This window comes from Chaetura pelagica, unplaced genomic scaffold (assembly GCF_000747805.2).
Source record: "Chaetura pelagica isolate M959 unplaced genomic scaffold, ChaPel_1.0 scaffold29, whole genome shotgun sequence".
In the NCBI taxonomy this organism is placed as follows: Eukaryota; Metazoa; Chordata; class Aves; order Apodiformes; family Apodidae; genus Chaetura; species Chaetura pelagica.
This window is the reverse complement of record NW_009970720.1, coordinates 1,967,484-1,984,745: the sequence shown is the minus strand read 5'-3', so window position 1 is coordinate 1,984,745 and position 17,262 is coordinate 1,967,484. Positions and strand designations below refer to the sequence as shown.

The 17,262-nt window shown below is 39.5% G+C and overlaps 1 protein-coding gene across 1 annotated transcript in view; it reads right to left on the bottom strand.

Annotated features, from left to right (window-relative positions):
* ABCC4 (ATP-binding cassette, sub-family C (CFTR/MRP), member 4) overlaps positions 1-15,534 on the bottom strand; it is a 148,234-nt gene extending 132,700 nt beyond the window's left edge. The window contains exons 1-6 of the mRNA XM_010006355.1: positions 15,458-15,534; positions 9,232-9,342; positions 6,977-7,097; positions 6,096-6,320; positions 2,868-2,957; positions 2,266-2,429 (exon numbers count right to left, since the gene is read on the bottom strand). Coding sequence (XP_010004657.1) covers positions 2,266-2,429; positions 2,868-2,957; positions 6,096-6,320; positions 6,977-7,097; positions 9,232-9,342; positions 15,458-15,534 — 788 coding nt within the window. The remainder of the gene's footprint in view (positions 1-2,265; positions 2,430-2,867; positions 2,958-6,095; positions 6,321-6,976; positions 7,098-9,231; positions 9,343-15,457) is intronic.
* Positions 15,535-17,262: the final 1,728 nt, after the last annotated feature.

Sequence of the window (17,262 nt, the reverse complement as noted above, 5' to 3'; positions counted from 1 at the left end):
CACAGGCATATCAGGATGACTGAGAAACACGTGCTCACAGAGCTTGCTTAAGAGCACAACGGGAAAGGACCTGAAAAATCTGAGAAGTCCCCTCTCTGACACTAATAATCACTCTAAATTAAGCAAGCTGTGGAATTCCTTTTTGCTTTAATGAGGCATATTTGGTGAGTTTTAATCATGTCTGACACAACAGTTCCACAAATAGCTTTTCTCTTTAAAAAAATTAAAAGGGTTTTAGGTGAGTTGCATGGCTAAGCAGTGAAAGGGTTAAGCTCTTGTGAATAAATATTTATAAAATGGTGCTCGGACCAATAATTGAACTATTTCTAAAATAATATTCTCTTAGGTAACGTGTATTTTGCAACACTTCTAATACTTGTGCAGGTAAAAGCAATACTACCTAATACAGTGCACCCCATTCCCTAAGGAACCAAGTCCGTTTCTGCAAAGTCCTACAGCCCTGAAGCTAATTCCTGCACCATAAACTGGTGTACAGATGTGTTTACAACACTGGGTCACAAGTACAATGCTGAGTAACAGCTCAAATTAGCTGCCACACTGAGTGTGCCTGGATTTTAGCAAAAGCTTTAATCCTTAAATTACTTCTTCATAGGCTGATTTCCTTAAAACCATGCAGATTCCCAGCAACTGCCATGTGAATACAGTCATCAATAGGGAGCTGGAATCCATTTCAGTTTTTTCATTAACTCCTTCTGTTTACTGCACACTTCTGTTCACAAAGATCTGCGCACATGCAGACAAGCAGAAGTTTTTCTGGTTAATAAATTCTTTCCCTTGCACTGAATCCAAGTAAGTGGCAAAAACCCAAACAACATTACATTGCCACTGAGTAACTTCTAAAATACATACCTCTGAGAAGAAATTTTTGTCACCTTCTTGTCTGACCATGGACAAGTCCCTTAATCTCTTTCTGTCTCAGTTTCCCAACTGTATGTGGATAATGATGCTTGCCACCAGAGATAAGCATATACTTAAGTGCCAAGTATTTTAACTTGGGTCTGGTTAGTAGGTCAAGGGAGGTTCTCCTCCCCCTCTATTCTGCCTTGGTGAGGCCGCATCTGGAGTATTGTGTCCAGTTCTGGGCCCCTCAGTTCAAGAAGGACAGGGAACTGCTTGAAAGACTCCAGTGCAGAGCCACAAAGATGATGAAGGGAGTGGAACATCTCCCTGATGAGGAAAGGCTGAGAGCGCTGGGTCTCTTTAGCTTGGAGAAGAGGAGACTGAGGGGTGACCTCATCAATGTTTACAAATACATTATGGGCGAGTGTCAGTAGGATGGGGCCAGGCTTTTTTCAGTGATGTCTAGTGACAGGACAAGGGGCAATGGGTGCAAACTGGAGCATAGGAGGTTCCACGTAAACATCAGAAAAAATTCCTTTACTGTGAGAGTGACAGAGCACTGGAACAGGCTGTCCAGAGAGGTTGTGGAATCTCCTTCTCTGGAGATATTCAAAACCTGCCTGGACGTGTTCCTGTGTGATGTGCTCTGGGTGATCCTGCTCTGGCAGGGGGGTTGTACTAGATGATCTTTCGAGGTCTCTTCCAACCCCTAGAATTCTGTGATTCTGTGAAAATTAGGAAGCAAGATAATACAATATTCTCACTTGAGGCAAGCCTTTTTTTTTTTTTTTTTTTTTTTGAAGGAGAAAGCCACAACAGCAGAAAATTATTGCCAAGGCAATTTATATCTTCACAGCCTAAAACTTTACAGTTAAAATCCTCATGGCTGGCCTCAAAACCACCATCATATTTGTTCTTCCTTTCTGTCTCAGTTCCTTCCCCTTTTCTTCTCTGCATCTTTGTCTTGTAGGAGGGAGAGCAAGATCGTTGAACACAAAGGAGTCAGAACACTATGGCAATTCCTATACCACCCGAGTAAGCGAATCTTACATCAGGACTGACAGCACTGCTTTTGTAGTAATTGCTCCCTAAGCATCAATGCAGGAAGGCAAAGCTTGAGGTGTTACACAACTCTGTGACAAGATCTGCTGCAAGTTAGCTACAGAAGTAGCCCGACTCCTTTAAAATACCAGGACAGCTAATGAGAAGCAGACCACTCCAAGTGCCTAAACAGGAACTAAGAAACCTCACAGTAATGACTGAAAAACCTTGGCAAAGATAAAGGACAATGACAAAACCTCACCAAACAGAAGCTGACCTCAGAGCAGTACTCCACCTCTACCCAGCATGCCAATTTAAAATCCAGGACATAAAATACCTACAGCCCAGCATGTGTGACCTTACCTTAGGGAAGAAAAAAGCCTCCCAATGCATGTCTGGACTGGAAGAAGAATAATGAGAACTGCCATTCCTGCAAGACATGACGGGCCTATCTCCATCCAGAGAAGTGCTGTTACTGCTACAGCTTGAATTGGTCCAGCCCACAAGAAATGCAAGAAAATTGTTACCTAGGCAGACAGTTAAGAAACAAAAATTAGCTTTTGTTCTTAGCTAAAAAATTAAACCCTAAAAACACCATGTTGAGGAAGCACCTTTGCCTGTGGCAGATACTGAGGCAGCCAGTGAGAATTCTTCACCAGATTCAGAGTCTTAAATAAACACAGAGGTGCCTAACCTCTAGAAAGTAAGTGAATTACCACATTTTCTTTTATCTTCATGCCCCAACATTTCTCTAAGCTTAGGAAAACATCAGGAAAGTATTTAAAGGGGAAAAAAGTATGTTTTTTCCCATACTTTAGAACAGTATTTCTCTTCCTATGATGGTCAAGAAACAACTGGAATAAATGTTCATGAGAAACATTTCATCACCAGATGTAAACAAAATCTTCTTGACTTAAACCCCACCATTTCTTCAGCCCCTTGGGAAGATGTGAAACACTACTTACTTGATCAAATTTGTTCACATCATTTGACAGAAGATTTACTATTTGACCAGTGGTAGTTTTTGCCATAGCTATGTTACTGAGACGAAGTGCCTAAAAAAGAACAAACTCAGACTGACACAGCTTAATACAACAAAGTACACCTATACACAGAAGACTCAATACACAAATACAACACTGGGGCAAAAGCTGAAAGCACATTTCAGCTTTTCCTGATAATATCTCGCAGAGTTCAAGAATGTTAGGTAACATGTGGGTTAGGTTAAATATTCTGAAGAGAATTCCTAAAGAAGAAATTAAAGAAAAGCCTAGGGAAGGACTGTGCGAACCAAATTGCCATTAACTATCTCCATGACTGATTAAAAATGGGAAAATACCAACATAATAATTTATTAAAACTAAACCAAAGACCCTGTAATGTTTCATATGCATTGTTCTCCCTCACTTTTTGAGCACCTGTCCAAAACAGGAACAGAAATCTTCATCTGAAGACCAAATTAAGATCAAGACAATATCTAGCCAACTGAAAAAAATTATCTTTTGAATGAGATTCCTGACAGAAGACAAAAACCCCAACTTCATCATTTCAGTTCTTACTAACACTGCAAACTGTGCTTTCTATCTTTGCAAATCAGAGTTAATATCCCTTTAAAAATTAATAGATATTTCCTTGTTAATAACTCTTGTAAAACCGTAATATTTCTTGTGCTAAATTAAATTTAGGGGTTGGAACTTGATGATCTTTAAAGTCCCTTCCAACCGTTATGATTCTATGTGTTTATAAGCCCTACACAAAGCAGCAGCACTATTTATATAACTGATTTCTACCAAAAAGCCCTGTTTTGCTACCTTCCCATTCTGTTACATTTGAAACACAGCACCTATGACCTCCTGTACAGAAAATTAACTCTATCCCACCCAAAGTCAGTACTTCTCAGCTTTAAATACTGCTCTGACCATAATATTTAGAAATCAACCCAGGAGGTAAGAAATATTACTAAATATTATCCACAACTACACACCTTTTTAAAAAGCAGCTGTAGTTTGAATGTACATGGTATTTTGTATTTGTTAATTATCTGTATGTTCTCGGCATGAAGATCTGCTTGCTTTTCTGCCCATACATTTTCAGTACAGATGTATTTAGCAGCAAGCACTCTTTCTCAAGTAAAACAAGTTTTAACTATTTGAACTGATGAGAACAGTTCGTACACTTGACTTCCTTCCCCTTCTACCTCCAAGGTGTAACTGCACAGGTCCACTTTCAATTATTTAACCATACTTTGCCTTCCAGACTCTCACCTTAGTACCTTAATCCTCCCTGTCCCAAATAGTTAATTCAAAAGCACATTAAAAAGGAAGAACTGACCACAGAAATAAATAATCTAACTGCTCAGTCAAATTAACTCCTGACATCTTTTTGGCTGCTGTCCCAACCAACTACTCTACAGCTTAAACTCCTTTAGTGTTTATTCTCAACCCCTAAAGGGCCCTAAAAGTTAAGTCTTAAAAAAAACACCTAAAAAAATTAATCAGCTTCCATAAGGCTGTGAGTCATAAGACTCCATTTTCATTTCTGTTTCAAGCATTCTGTGTCTGTGTACATAAAAATACTTCTTACTGATCACAAATCACATTGGTGTTTCAATACAGGGCTTTTGCAAATGAGATTTTAACTGTCCAGGAAATGAAAAGGGTTCTCAAAACTCAGAATTATGAGCATTTGAAGTTCACCATTAAGGATGCTCTCTCCTCCAACCCATTCATCTTTGCAAATCCAAATTTTTGTTTACTACAGCAATTAATGGACACCACAAAAGTGCTGGTAAATTAGCATCCAGATTCTGTCAAAAGCCTGTGTGATGATAAAGTGTAACCTATCTATAAGCCTCAGATGATGAAGACAAATGATTGGAAAGTTTTATCAGTGTTCTGCTGTGACCTCAGCCTTCACCCTCAGGAGAAAACATTTATGAGATGAGGGGAGATTCATTTTCCATTTAACCACAACTCTAGAAATAAGGGTGCACATTAAGGACATTTCTTTTCCAAGCTTCTAAGCTAATATCAACACTGTAACAAACCAACAAAGCACCTCACTATAAACATATTTCATTAATTTCAAACTGTGTTATGATGATCAGTTTAATAAATGAATACCTTAGAGAGATATTTATGTTCAAGAAAGCAGTGTGCCATGTTAAGAGACAAGTTCCCAGAGGATAATTTCCAAGGTATCAGAAGAGAGAGGAGAATAAATATGAGCATGAAAAGTAATTAACACTTAAAATGGAGGCATTTTTACTCTCCTCACTTTACCTTGCCCAAAACCTTTGCATGACCTATACCAGTAGTACAAGTGTCATTCTCTGATTCCTTTCCAGCATTAGCAGGGACATCCTGCTCAGAAGTGGAGACCAAGTCAGTGGCTTAGGTACTGCCAACAGGTTCAGAAGACGGAAGCAGACATGTACAATTTGGGTTACTTGCTTCCCAGAGCACACCAAGGCCAGAATTAATTCTGGATGTTGCTCAGTTCCTTCCTGTAGATATATCCATAATTTCTCTTTTTCCACTTTCCATCTGACAGTCTGGAGGGGCAGCAGCAGCACCGCAGTACTAACCAACCTGATGGATGGCCCAAGAGAGGGCCTCAGCCTCTCCAGCCTGCAAAGGAGGCAACTCACTAGCTCTACTGGAAGAAAGTATAAATACATCCCACCATTAACCACAACAGGGCCAGAAAGGGAAATTGGAGAGTGAAGCAATTCCCAGGCAACTGAGTACTGAAACAGATGGTAACAGCCAAGCATCCCCAGGGATGAAACTGAGTAACCGCCAGCATCCCATGGGAGCTCTGCCCCTCTCCTACTGTATGCTGACAGCCTTTTACCACTCCAGCACACAACCCTTCCACCAGATATAGGGAGGCTCCTCTCAGACAGTACAAACAGGCAAAAATCAGCACCTTCTCCCAGGCTTTAGAGGTATTCAATTCACTACCTTTACTAGGAGGACTGAAGCTGTCACTCAGACATGGTGTTAGCAGAGACAGAGCAAGAGTACATAGATACAGTTAAGGTCTGATACCTATTAGCATGCACTGCATTTATACAAATGAGTAATCTCCATGGAACTGCAAGCATTAACATAACAAACAACTGTATTTTTAAAGTCTCCCAATGAAAAAGATGTCAAGTGCCAAATACACCTATAAACAGGTTTGCTTACCTTCCGATAAATCATATGACACATAGCTACCCTCAGCTTCATGCCAGCCCGCTGCACATGATAGAAGTATAAGTGGTGCATTATAGCTAAAACAAGTGTGCACACAGACAGAGCAGCTGCATAGCAGTATGCAAAATTCAAAGTTACTTCATTTGAGGAATCATACTTTTCAAAAAAATTAATAATTTTTCCCAAAAATATTGGCTGAACTATTTTGAGGGTTTCCTGAAAGAAAAAGAAAGGGGGAAAAAAAAAAAAAAAAGTATTAACAATTTTATTTCATACCATGTTTCCCAAATTTGTAACCAGGTGAACACAAGTCAAGTACTGCTGGGAGACACATCCCATACTGTTTTGTCTTTATTGTGCTCTAAACTGTTGAGCCATTTTTTATGAATATATAATCCAAAAGGAATATGTTTCACATTCCAATGCAGCTAGATCTAAAAAAAAGAACTTTTTCAATTACCAATAAAATCTTTGGTGTTCTAAAAGTTGCATTAATATGTACTATACTTACATTTCTGAAGATGAGAGTGTGTTCTTTACAGACTTTTACATATAGCAAAAAAGCCTTTTTTATTTGGTACCTCACTCAGACACATACCTTACAAAGCAAGCCAATGGCTTGTAATGTCTCAAAAATACTGCACTGAACTTATCTCTCTGTTCCTCATCCATAATCCCACAGTTACAACTCAATTTTTCAATGTCTATAGGGCTATAGATCTGTTTTACTTTCCTGAGAGAGCACCTGAACATTACAGGGTCTCTGAACAGCCCAGCATAAATTCACCAGTATTTATCATGCAATTGAATAGGCCAAGTTTCACATCACTGTTAGCTAAAAAGTGTGTTATATAACATTTTACACCACTTACCTCTATCATTGTGAAAATTCCCAAAACTAAATAGGATTTCCAGTAACAAAGAATAATGGCTTTTGTTAAATGTGGCGTTTTCCCTCTCTTTTTTGCTTTTTGCACCTCTTTATCCCAGTACCTGGTAAACAAAAAGCAAACACGCTGGAGGACAGAAGTAAAAAGCAATTACCTAGGAAGAATACTTTCAGATGTACAGACAGATTACCACAATCACTTCTATAATACAACACAAGTTAATATGTTTTCTTGTTCACATAAACACACACAGTACATAGTATTATAGGCCTACTTGCTCTTGTATAACCATAAACAGTTCACCACTGTTGACTACTATCACCTTTGACTTATTTGCAGCTAAAGAACCCTTTCATTTATTTCTTCTCCTCTCAGTTCAGCCAGACACTCACCTTAGGCAAGAGCCTATTATCCTGTGATCTCCTGACTATGAACTAAATTGAGGCAGCATGGAGTGTCTTTTATCTTCTTATAAGCTTTGCAGTTCCCCAGAAAGGTTGTGATGCACAACCCTTTCTCATGTCTGGCCCTTTTTTTTTCCTCCACCACGTGCTTCAATGAGGACAAGCAGATATGGCACAAGAGCACAGGGAACTGTCTGCAGCTGTTTGATCACTTAACACTCCACACGTCTCTCTGAAGGCAAGGATTACAGCAGCAGAATGGCAAAGACCTTTCTGCATGGTCACACGCCTGCCCACAAGCAGGACACCACACCAAAATCAAATGCAGTAAATAACAAGTATGATCTTAACAAGAAAATATTGGAACTCAAGCAAACTTCTCAAAGCATGCTGTTGTCAGGCAGGATACTGCCCCTTGCTTTTTGGAGGCTAAATATTTTCTGCCAGACCCTCTGACCTTGCTAGTTTGAAGGCTGAAATGAGTCTAAGGTGTGAAAGCAGAATTATTTTGCAATAAAGCACACAAGTTTCAAGAGATAGGAAAACACTGTTTAAAATATTTGTACCTTTTTTTTTTCCTGTTACAAGGATTAGAGTTACTGTCTAAATGCTTCAGAATCAGAACTGAAACTGTGTACAATCTGTGGGGTTTGTTGGCCCAAGAGAAAAGGCTACTTCCTTAGGTGGCTATTTATGAATTATATTCTCTGCTTCTTGCCCAAGTACACTAACAAATTTTTTTGCGTGCTGTATTTTCTACCATTTCCTGATTCATGGAAAATGTGTGCATTTACTGTAAGAATCATTGGAAAGAGTCCATCTTCCTCCACAGCAGACTCCCTGAACTGCTTCAAGACACAGCAGTGGAATTTGGCAAAGCTCTGCAGCTACAAAGATGTTAAAAGCTGCACTCCTAGGATCTAATATCTGACCTTCTTTCCTCAGTTAACTCATCCAGAGCAGGATGATGTGAGATCAGGTCATAACCTTTCATTTCTGGACTTTTTTTTACTTCCTGAGGAGTCTTTAATCCCAACCAAACTATTACGGAAGTTCATTTGCTCCACCTTCAGCAGAAAGGCAAGAAGTAACAAGGCTACACTTTCTTAATAGGCCAATTTTCACTAGGAGTCACTTTTTCTAAACATATTTAATGAAAGATTATTTGAAGACAAAAACCTTCTCTATTGCAAAGTTCAAGAATTTAATTATTTTTTTGGAAGCTATTTCAATATTTAAAACATAGATCCTGCTGCATCCAAGACAATATGAATTGGTATATAGTCCATAAAAAATATTTATAACAAAATAAAAACACTTTCCAGATGGAAGCTTAGAGATGTCCAAGGCATTTTATCCACTTCACCAAAGAGTGGTGTATTTTCAACACAGGTGAGTTTTATACACACGTGTATATAAAAAAGGGTACACAGCTGACAAGCGGGTGCTCAAACAAAAAACTACAAAGAAAAAAACTTGAAACTTTTTCCACTTTTATATGGAAAAATTTTAAAAGTTCCCACAGCTATTCTGCCAAAGGCCAGAACACTCACATTCATTTATTAAGGATTACTGCAGTAATAGTTTATGAAAAGTCTACTCTTCCAAGCATTCTGCAAAGTGCCAAATTAATTACAAATGACATAATGGGAATATTCTAATGTATTTTCATTATTAACTTGAAAAAACTTAAATCCGTCCATGGTAAACAAGTTCTAAATATTACTATTAGTTCTAACAGGAGTTACACTTGCCCTTTCTAACTTTAGGAGTAAGACTCTCACCTTCACCAGCAGAAATACAATGAAAGAGAACCATTATTTTTCTCCTTACCACTGCAGTTCCTCTCCAAGCTTCTCTGAGGAGTCTTCTGGCAGCACTTTATACATATCATCTTCTTCAAGCTTCCGTTTATGGCCAATAATAAATAAGGGATTCAGCCACCTATTTAAATACAAATTATTAATTAACTGAGCAGCAGACCAATAGAGTAATTTCTTTACATATTAATTTAATTATTTTACACCTTTCTTTCCTCCCGTTTGCATGACTCAACATCCACACATTTTGCTGCACTCTTCTCTTACCCAAGAATTAAGTCACCTCCATTATACAAATGGAAAAGCTTTTCCCAGTTTCTAAAGCTGTTTGCACCCCATAGCACCTTACTCCCAGGCACCCTGACAGCCAGCACAACTCTTCCTGGCCTTGAGGCAACTGTTTTCATACAGTGCTCCTGTGGATTTAAGGAAAATCAGCATTCCTTTAAACATTCAGGAAATAACAGAACTTAATCCACTATTAAAATATCAGCAGAGTTGTAAACAAAATTGTAATACATATTAAAAGACTTTTTGTAACTAGTGTGGCTATTCCAATTATGAGGAAAAAACTAACTGCTGCTTAACTGCTATCTTGACAAATATTAAAGGTCAGTAATTTAAAGACAACCACTCAAACATAAAAAAGGGGGAAAAAAAGATTATCAGCAGAACTAATCTTACCCGTGTTTGGAAATATAAACAAAAAGCACATTGCCATAGTGTGTAGGTTAAAAAAAAAAAAAAAAGGAAAACATTTCTAAAACTCTGTTTCCTTTGCAGACAGATTTTTTTAAAGCTCAGTATTTTATGACAGCACTTTGAAAATAAAATTCAATAGTACTACTGTAGGTTTGTTGGAAAACACAGCATTTTGTTTCATCAAATAATTCTGTCAGGGAACAGTAAGACTAGCTTTCATGCACCTAGATTCTTCTTCAAGCCTGAAACACAGAGCAAGGAGGTCCAAACTATTTAAGTTATGCTCCACAGAGCAGACGGACACATGGCAGGAAGGACAAAGGTGACCAAATGTTTCATGAGATGGAGAAAAAGAGAATGACACCTCTGAAACTGGCATGGCTGAGTGAGAACAGGGGAGTTAGGGACCTTCCAGTTTGCCACTTAGTTCATCCCTCTACTGAATCCATACTTGATTTCGAGGAGAAATGTGGATTTTAGCTCTCAGGCTTGTTCTCTGCAAGAACTTTCTCAGTTGGCCAACACAATCAGAACCAAGAGGTCAAAGATAAACCTGTTTTGGAAAAAATATTCTTGCACTCATGTTGCCATGTTGTACTTGTCTGACGTCCTTTGCCTGTGAAAGTTCCTAACCGCTGTTTAGTTTCTGATGCTTAATTATTCCCTAACTCAACCAACACAGTTTTTAAAAGAGCACCTGGTACACTAGGTGAAGTGTATTATTTTCTGAAAGGCCTACATGTGAGAATTCAAAACAATGAGGGCATTTATTTCTTCACAACCACAACAGTGGTTAAGAATACTCATCAACTAGCTCTGCATTTCTTGCTCGGACATGCTCCACTTAAATTTTGTATACACTGACTTATAAGAAGTTGATTGGTTTTAGAGAGGGTGGAGGGGCAAGCTGAGCCCTTGAAGAGGGAGCTCAGACACTTTCTTTGACAAGAGAACTGTCACAAAAACCTTTTTCACAGGGTTTGTAGCACAGCTGTATTTAAAAATTGGGATTAACAGTGTTTTTCCTTCAATACTAAGGTTGTTAGCACAGTGGTTGTGTGACTCATTCGAAGATTAAGTCTCTATACTTTGAGTGGCATATTTGATGCCTAACAGCTTTTTTAAATGCTTGGAGCAAGTACTGAAGATCTGTGTAAGAGAGCTGTTAAGTTCTCGGTGTATGCTAAAGGTACAATTAGAAACAAAAAGTACATGTCAGATGAGTCTGTTGCTTGGACCGTGGGGTCATATAGTATCAGTGTCCAAATCACTGCCACAACTGCTGTACAGCTCCTGACCAAATGTCTCAAAAACAAATTGCTCCAATGAGCCGAAGAGCTTCTGCCTGGTTTGAGACAATTAACCCGCTCATGGCAAACATTTCTTTTTCAGCCTCAGTTCTTGCTGCTGACCACAGGTAAAAGCAGACATGAAGCAAATGAACCTCAAGGCCATTCTAACAACTTCCATCTGCTGGACAAAAGAAACTCTACTTGCTCCAGGACAAACAGTAATGGGAAAGATGTGCAAGCTTCAGCTGAGTCATGTGGCCAATACTGTGTCTCCTCTCCTGCAACATCAGTGTCAGCCTTCAGTGTACTTCATAAACAAGCTCCAGGTCTCCTTTCCAAGAAAGAATGGTAGAGAAAAGTTATTTCCCCAACTCCTTTAGCATGAGAATCAGGATGAGACTACCCTTTCAGGAAAACAGAGGACAAAATCCTTTGCACATCTATGCAAATTCAACTAGTTCCAGCTGCTCAGGTGGCAAAACCAAAAATCTTTCTGACATTTAACAAGAAGCATAAATATTAATTACAGAATCACAGAATGGCTGAAGTTGTAGGGATCTCTGGAGGTCATCTCATCCAACCTCCCTGCTCAAGCAGGGCCACCTCGAAATGGTCCTAAGAACCAGATCCAGACACCTTTTGAACAGCCACAACCACCCTGGGCAACCTGTGCCAGGGCTCAGTCACCCTCACAGGGAAAAGTTGTTTCCTGATGTTCAGAGGGAACCTCCCTCCTGTGTTCCAATTTGTGCCCACTGCCTCTGGTCCTGTCACTGGGCACCACTGAAAAGACCCTGGCTCCCTCCTCCTTGCACCATCCCTGCAGGTATTTACAAACACTGATGAGATCCCCCTGAGCCTTCTCTTCTCTAGACCCAGCAATCCCAGGTCTCTCAGCCTCTCCTTGCAGGACAGATGCTCCAGTCCCTTCGCCATCCCTGTGGCCCTTTGCTGGACTCTCTCCAGTCTGTCCATGTCTCTGTCCTACTGGATCGCCCAGAGCTGGATACAGTACTCCATTTGTGGCCTCACCAGTCCTGAGTAATGCTGCCCGTTACCGGCATGCAGCAGAATGCACTAAGGAAAATAGAAGACACTTTTAAAATATACTTAAATAGACTATTATAAAAAATACAACAATGTTCCTACTGCTACTTTTGTGGAACACTATTCCTCTACTTACATTTTTCCAAGCATGGTGAAAAACCACAACCAGGCCAAAGGAAGAGCAATGGTTCTGCTGACGGCTGCTGCTCAGTCCTGGCATCAGTATGATCCACCAGGACAGGCAATAGCAGCAGCAAGTGTTGACCACAGTTGCAGTGCAGCCCACTTGCTACGTAACGGGATGAAAGACAACAGTCTCAAGCCTCCAGGACTGCTAGAGTCATCTAGCTTATCCTTTGCCCTTATGGTCTCTAAAAAAATTCCTGATGATAACAGCCACCTGCTCCGAGTTCTTACAGTTCGTAGCAAATCCCTTCTGTTCCCCCATCTACATAGCAATCAAGGATTGTATGCCTTATGAAACTGAATTTCCAAATTAAGTAGCAGATGGAGAGAATAGCACAGGGTACAAACTGCCAGCAAGCTTACAGTTTTCAGACTATCCTTTCCAGTGAGACCTAGTACAAATTCAGGGCTTCTCACATTTTCCCATTAGCTAGAATCATCCTTTTGACAACACTAATACACTGCACTACAATCTCTATTTTAACATTAAACAAGACTAGGAAAACCAATCCAGTGTATGCAGAAAACTCTAGGAAGTGACTCATTTACTATAATGGACGACATGGCAGCACAAGTCCTCATTTCTGTAGGATTAGGAAAAAAATACATAAAATGAAAAAAAAAAATAAATACAAAGACTGCCCGTTGTTGAGCTTCTGACTACTCTCTCCCAAAATACCGATCTTGACAGAGGTCTTAAGAGTACAAAAGCTTTTAATATGTTGTTTTACTGTAGACTTGAAGATCTGCCAATTCCCAGCATGACAAGAACAGTTCAAGTTTCACTATCTCACTGATGCCTCCTGAACTTCCTCTGGAAGATCTACTTTCAGATAGAAGACTTAGCATATGTTAATATTCACTGATTAATGTAAAAATTTCGACCAAGATGCCGTATGCAGATTTCACCCCATGGAATTCTCTGCACTTCGCACAGAATTGAGACCAACACATTTCACACAGGTAGCTGCTAATTAAGTTACACACTCTTAACAAGCAAACCAACTAGGCCCTTCTCTTGCCTGAAAGATCAGTTACACTAAAGTGCTGCAAGAGAACTGTTAAAGGAAGCTGGAAAATAAGGCAATGGGGTACATAAAGAACATCCTCAAAACCTCAACTTAGCCATAAGGGAAGACTACCCACTAGAGTGGTAGGTCTTTTGTCCAGAGATCAGCTAACACTGATTTCTTGGAGGGAAGGGGAAAATAAAAGAAAGCCCACAGAAAAGCAGAATTTATTATGAACACAGAAACTGTGCAAGCTGCATTATTTCTCAATAAAAGGAGCTAAAATAATAAACAAAAGTTAAGATGACCTAGAGATATGAGGAAATACATAGACAGTGATGCAAAATACTTCTCTTATCCCAAGGATGGACATAAAATGGACTCACTACCAGTCTACTGCTTGAAAAAAAACAGAAAAGCAACGTGGTGAGAAGGAAAGGGTCTCACCCCAGTCCCACATTTCCCATATATCCTTCTGAATAAGCTCTTCAACTTAAACAAAAATAGGACCCCTTAGTAATCACCTTCTCTTTCAGCAGGGTACCTTCCTGTTTGCTATGAATTCTGAACAATTATTTGGTTCTTACACATCACTTCATTTTAGTCACTCTTGCAAAACACAAGGTTCACATGATGCCTTTCAAAGAGCTTAAACCAAATTTTTGCTAGTATGAACTACACATCAAAATCTGAATATCTGGAAGAATCCTGAGTACCTTCTGTTCTGTTGGGAATGCCTCTGTTCTATCAAGGCGATTAGCTGATCAAAGACATCAGTCTGGAAAGATGCCCAGAATAAGTCCCTGTTACTGCCAGAATACAGATGTCACTAGGAACAAAGATTTAAAAATAAATAAATCAATGACTATGTAACCCTGGTGTAAACCCAAGAGATAACCAATTGAAAGTAATTCACAGCTCTGATGCCAAAAAGCCTTCTACCTCTACAGCAGTACCTTGCGAAACGACAGGGGAAAAAAAAAAGAGTACTTCAGTTCTGCACCAGCAGATACACAAAGGCCAAAACACAAACACTGACTTCCTGCATCTCCCTACTCCTGGGCCCTGACATTACACACCCTGTAAGATTTCAACACAACTGAGTAGCCACAATTTAGTTGGTTGTTCAGGAAAATGCAATTTTTGCTAGCTGCAATTAAAGCAACTCCACCAGGATTTCTGGAGAGCCTCTAAGATCTGCCAAAAAAGCTAAGAAACACAGTGTTTTCTTAGCCTTGTAAGAGAAGCGAGACCTCAAAGGGATACCTCAAGCCAACCTCTCTTCTCTGAGACAGCATGCAAGAGAAGCAGGCCCTGCTATCTGAAAGGCAGGGTCATTATGCAATGAAAATACTCATGCTACTCTGTTTAATACATGAAATACAATTTCCTAAATGAGAGAGTTTTCAGACTAGGTTTGATAACATCCCCAAATTATTTACTTTCAGCCAAGGAAGAAATACATTATAGAAAGGTATATTAAACTAATCACAGCATCCAGCTTAACTGGTCCATTAACCCAGGAATGACAGCTGCTGTACCTCTGGATTTATACCATGTTCCCCTTGCAAATGCTCAAAAAATACCACTCTCTCACTGCTGAGCAGACTTGCAGAGCTCTCCAGAAACCAATACTGCAAGTTACTCATGAACTGAGGAAGTCTATCACAAAATGTCAGCCAAGAAGCATCTGCAATTACATTACAAAGCTGACACAAATTTAAAAACATACAAAGATCAAAGGATGTGTCTTTCGGGGGCCCTGTGAGCACCCATGGGCTTCAACTGCCCTGACCAGCCCCCCACTGACATCTTATAGTACCTTCCTCTGTGCAAGTGCAAAATGTTGCTCTCACAAGTTTCACAAAAGCCCTTGCTTTATCACTGGCCAAGACAGAAAAAAAATCAGCCTAAATGGACTACTTTTCTGATTAAAAAAAATACTTTTTGTCTTTCATTTGAAGTTACAGGCAAGTTTAACTTCTGGGTGATTCTGCAGTACCCAGTCAAAGCCACATCCTGTATCCACTCATCAACTAATTCCTGAAGGAGGTGGTTTACAACTGGCATTTTCTCCATTCCTCCTAAGCCTATTTGCACATTACATTACAAGGATCATCTGCTTACACTCCATGTCCAGTTATTTTTCAACAGTTGCACAGGAGAGTCTTTGTTTATTCAGTCTTCTATAACACTAGGATTGAGCAGCTTGGAAGCACTACTTCAACTACTAAGCTGCAAAGTAACACATATTTCTTTCTCCTGAATCACTTACCTTGGAGTTAGGGGTTGGTTTTTTTTCTGTAAAACAAATGGGGATTCCTCACAGTACCTTTTGATTATAAATCCCTGTTGCTTATGCTCCATGGCTCACCTCAGGTGTGTCTACCTGCTTTGTTGTACTGTTCATTACCCACTTCCATGACTTGAAGTTCTACACTTGCAGTGTAAATTGAACACTGCTGTGTGCTTGCTCCCAGTCCAGAGGAGCACTGCTGGGGTGGGATGCAGACAGAAGGACACACACTGACAGACTCCAGTGTTACACTTCAAGAGTTCACAAATATCACTGCAATAGTTTGTAGTGATCATGTGATTTATTTTTTCTTAAATTCTTTTTTTGAGCCTCTGTTTCACAAGCTTACCCATTCTCTTCAGTAAGCTGCCTTTTCCCACTTCCCCTTACCAAGGCAGTCATGTACAATTAATAAAGCACACAGAGTATGTCCTGGTATTTCTTCAGATGCTTTTCAACTGGTGTTTTGGTTGCAGCTTCCCTCCCCAGCTTATTGCAGCTTAAACAGTAGATTTTCTCATTGCTTACAGTAGGAAAAAACAGGAATACAAGGAAATTACTTCAAAGCCATGTTAACTCAAAAGCACCCTTCAGGCTTTCAGTTCCAGTGCCAGACTGTGTTAACCTTTGATACTCAGCTTCATCTCCCATGCTGTTGCTTTTCCACATCAGTGTAAGCAGCGAAGTTGCTGAACATCCACCTTCTGATTCTGACAGTAACCGATTTGGTATTTGATTGCATTTATTGCAAGCTATTTTCATGCACTTCACCTACCCCGTATCAGCCAGATATGAAATACCTGATTATTCTAACATATTTCCTGATACTCCAGATGACAAGGAATACAAATAGGGAAGAGGAAAAAGAGGAAAAAAAAAAAAAAAAGCCCACAACCAAAAACCAAAACATACTGCAGCTAACATTTTCTGGAGACCTGAGAAGCAGGGAATGCAGGAGCAGCACCACCTGTACCTGTAGTGTTCCAAAGACTATTACTTAAGTATTTACTCCAAAACCAGCATCCACATGCCAAGAAAGATATCTGAAATACCAAATGTTTGATGCAAAGGTCTGATGATTATGCTTTAAAACAACAAATTTTAGCACAAGCTATTTATTGAAGTAGGGCGTGAGTAGTTACATAGAGCTCAAACCCTGAAATCAAAGTGACACAGAAAGTCTAGTTGAGCATAATGGTCTCTGATTTCAATTTCCAAATGAAAACACAAATGCTGAAACCTCATGGTAGCAATTTCTGTATTAACTTCCTTTCTCACAAGTAAGGGAAATAAGAATTAAAATCACCTGTGAGTTCACACTGGTCTTACAAGTGGTTGGATGCCAGGGATAAAAAAAAAATAAATTATTATTGGTCTTTTTTAACCTTCCACTCCCAGAATCTAATTGTATTGTCTCCTTCTTCTGCTCTACTTAAGGCCTTGAGGAGTTTTCTAGATGTGGCAGAAAAAACTGACTTTTGTGAAGAAAAAAAAACAAAACGAAAACCACA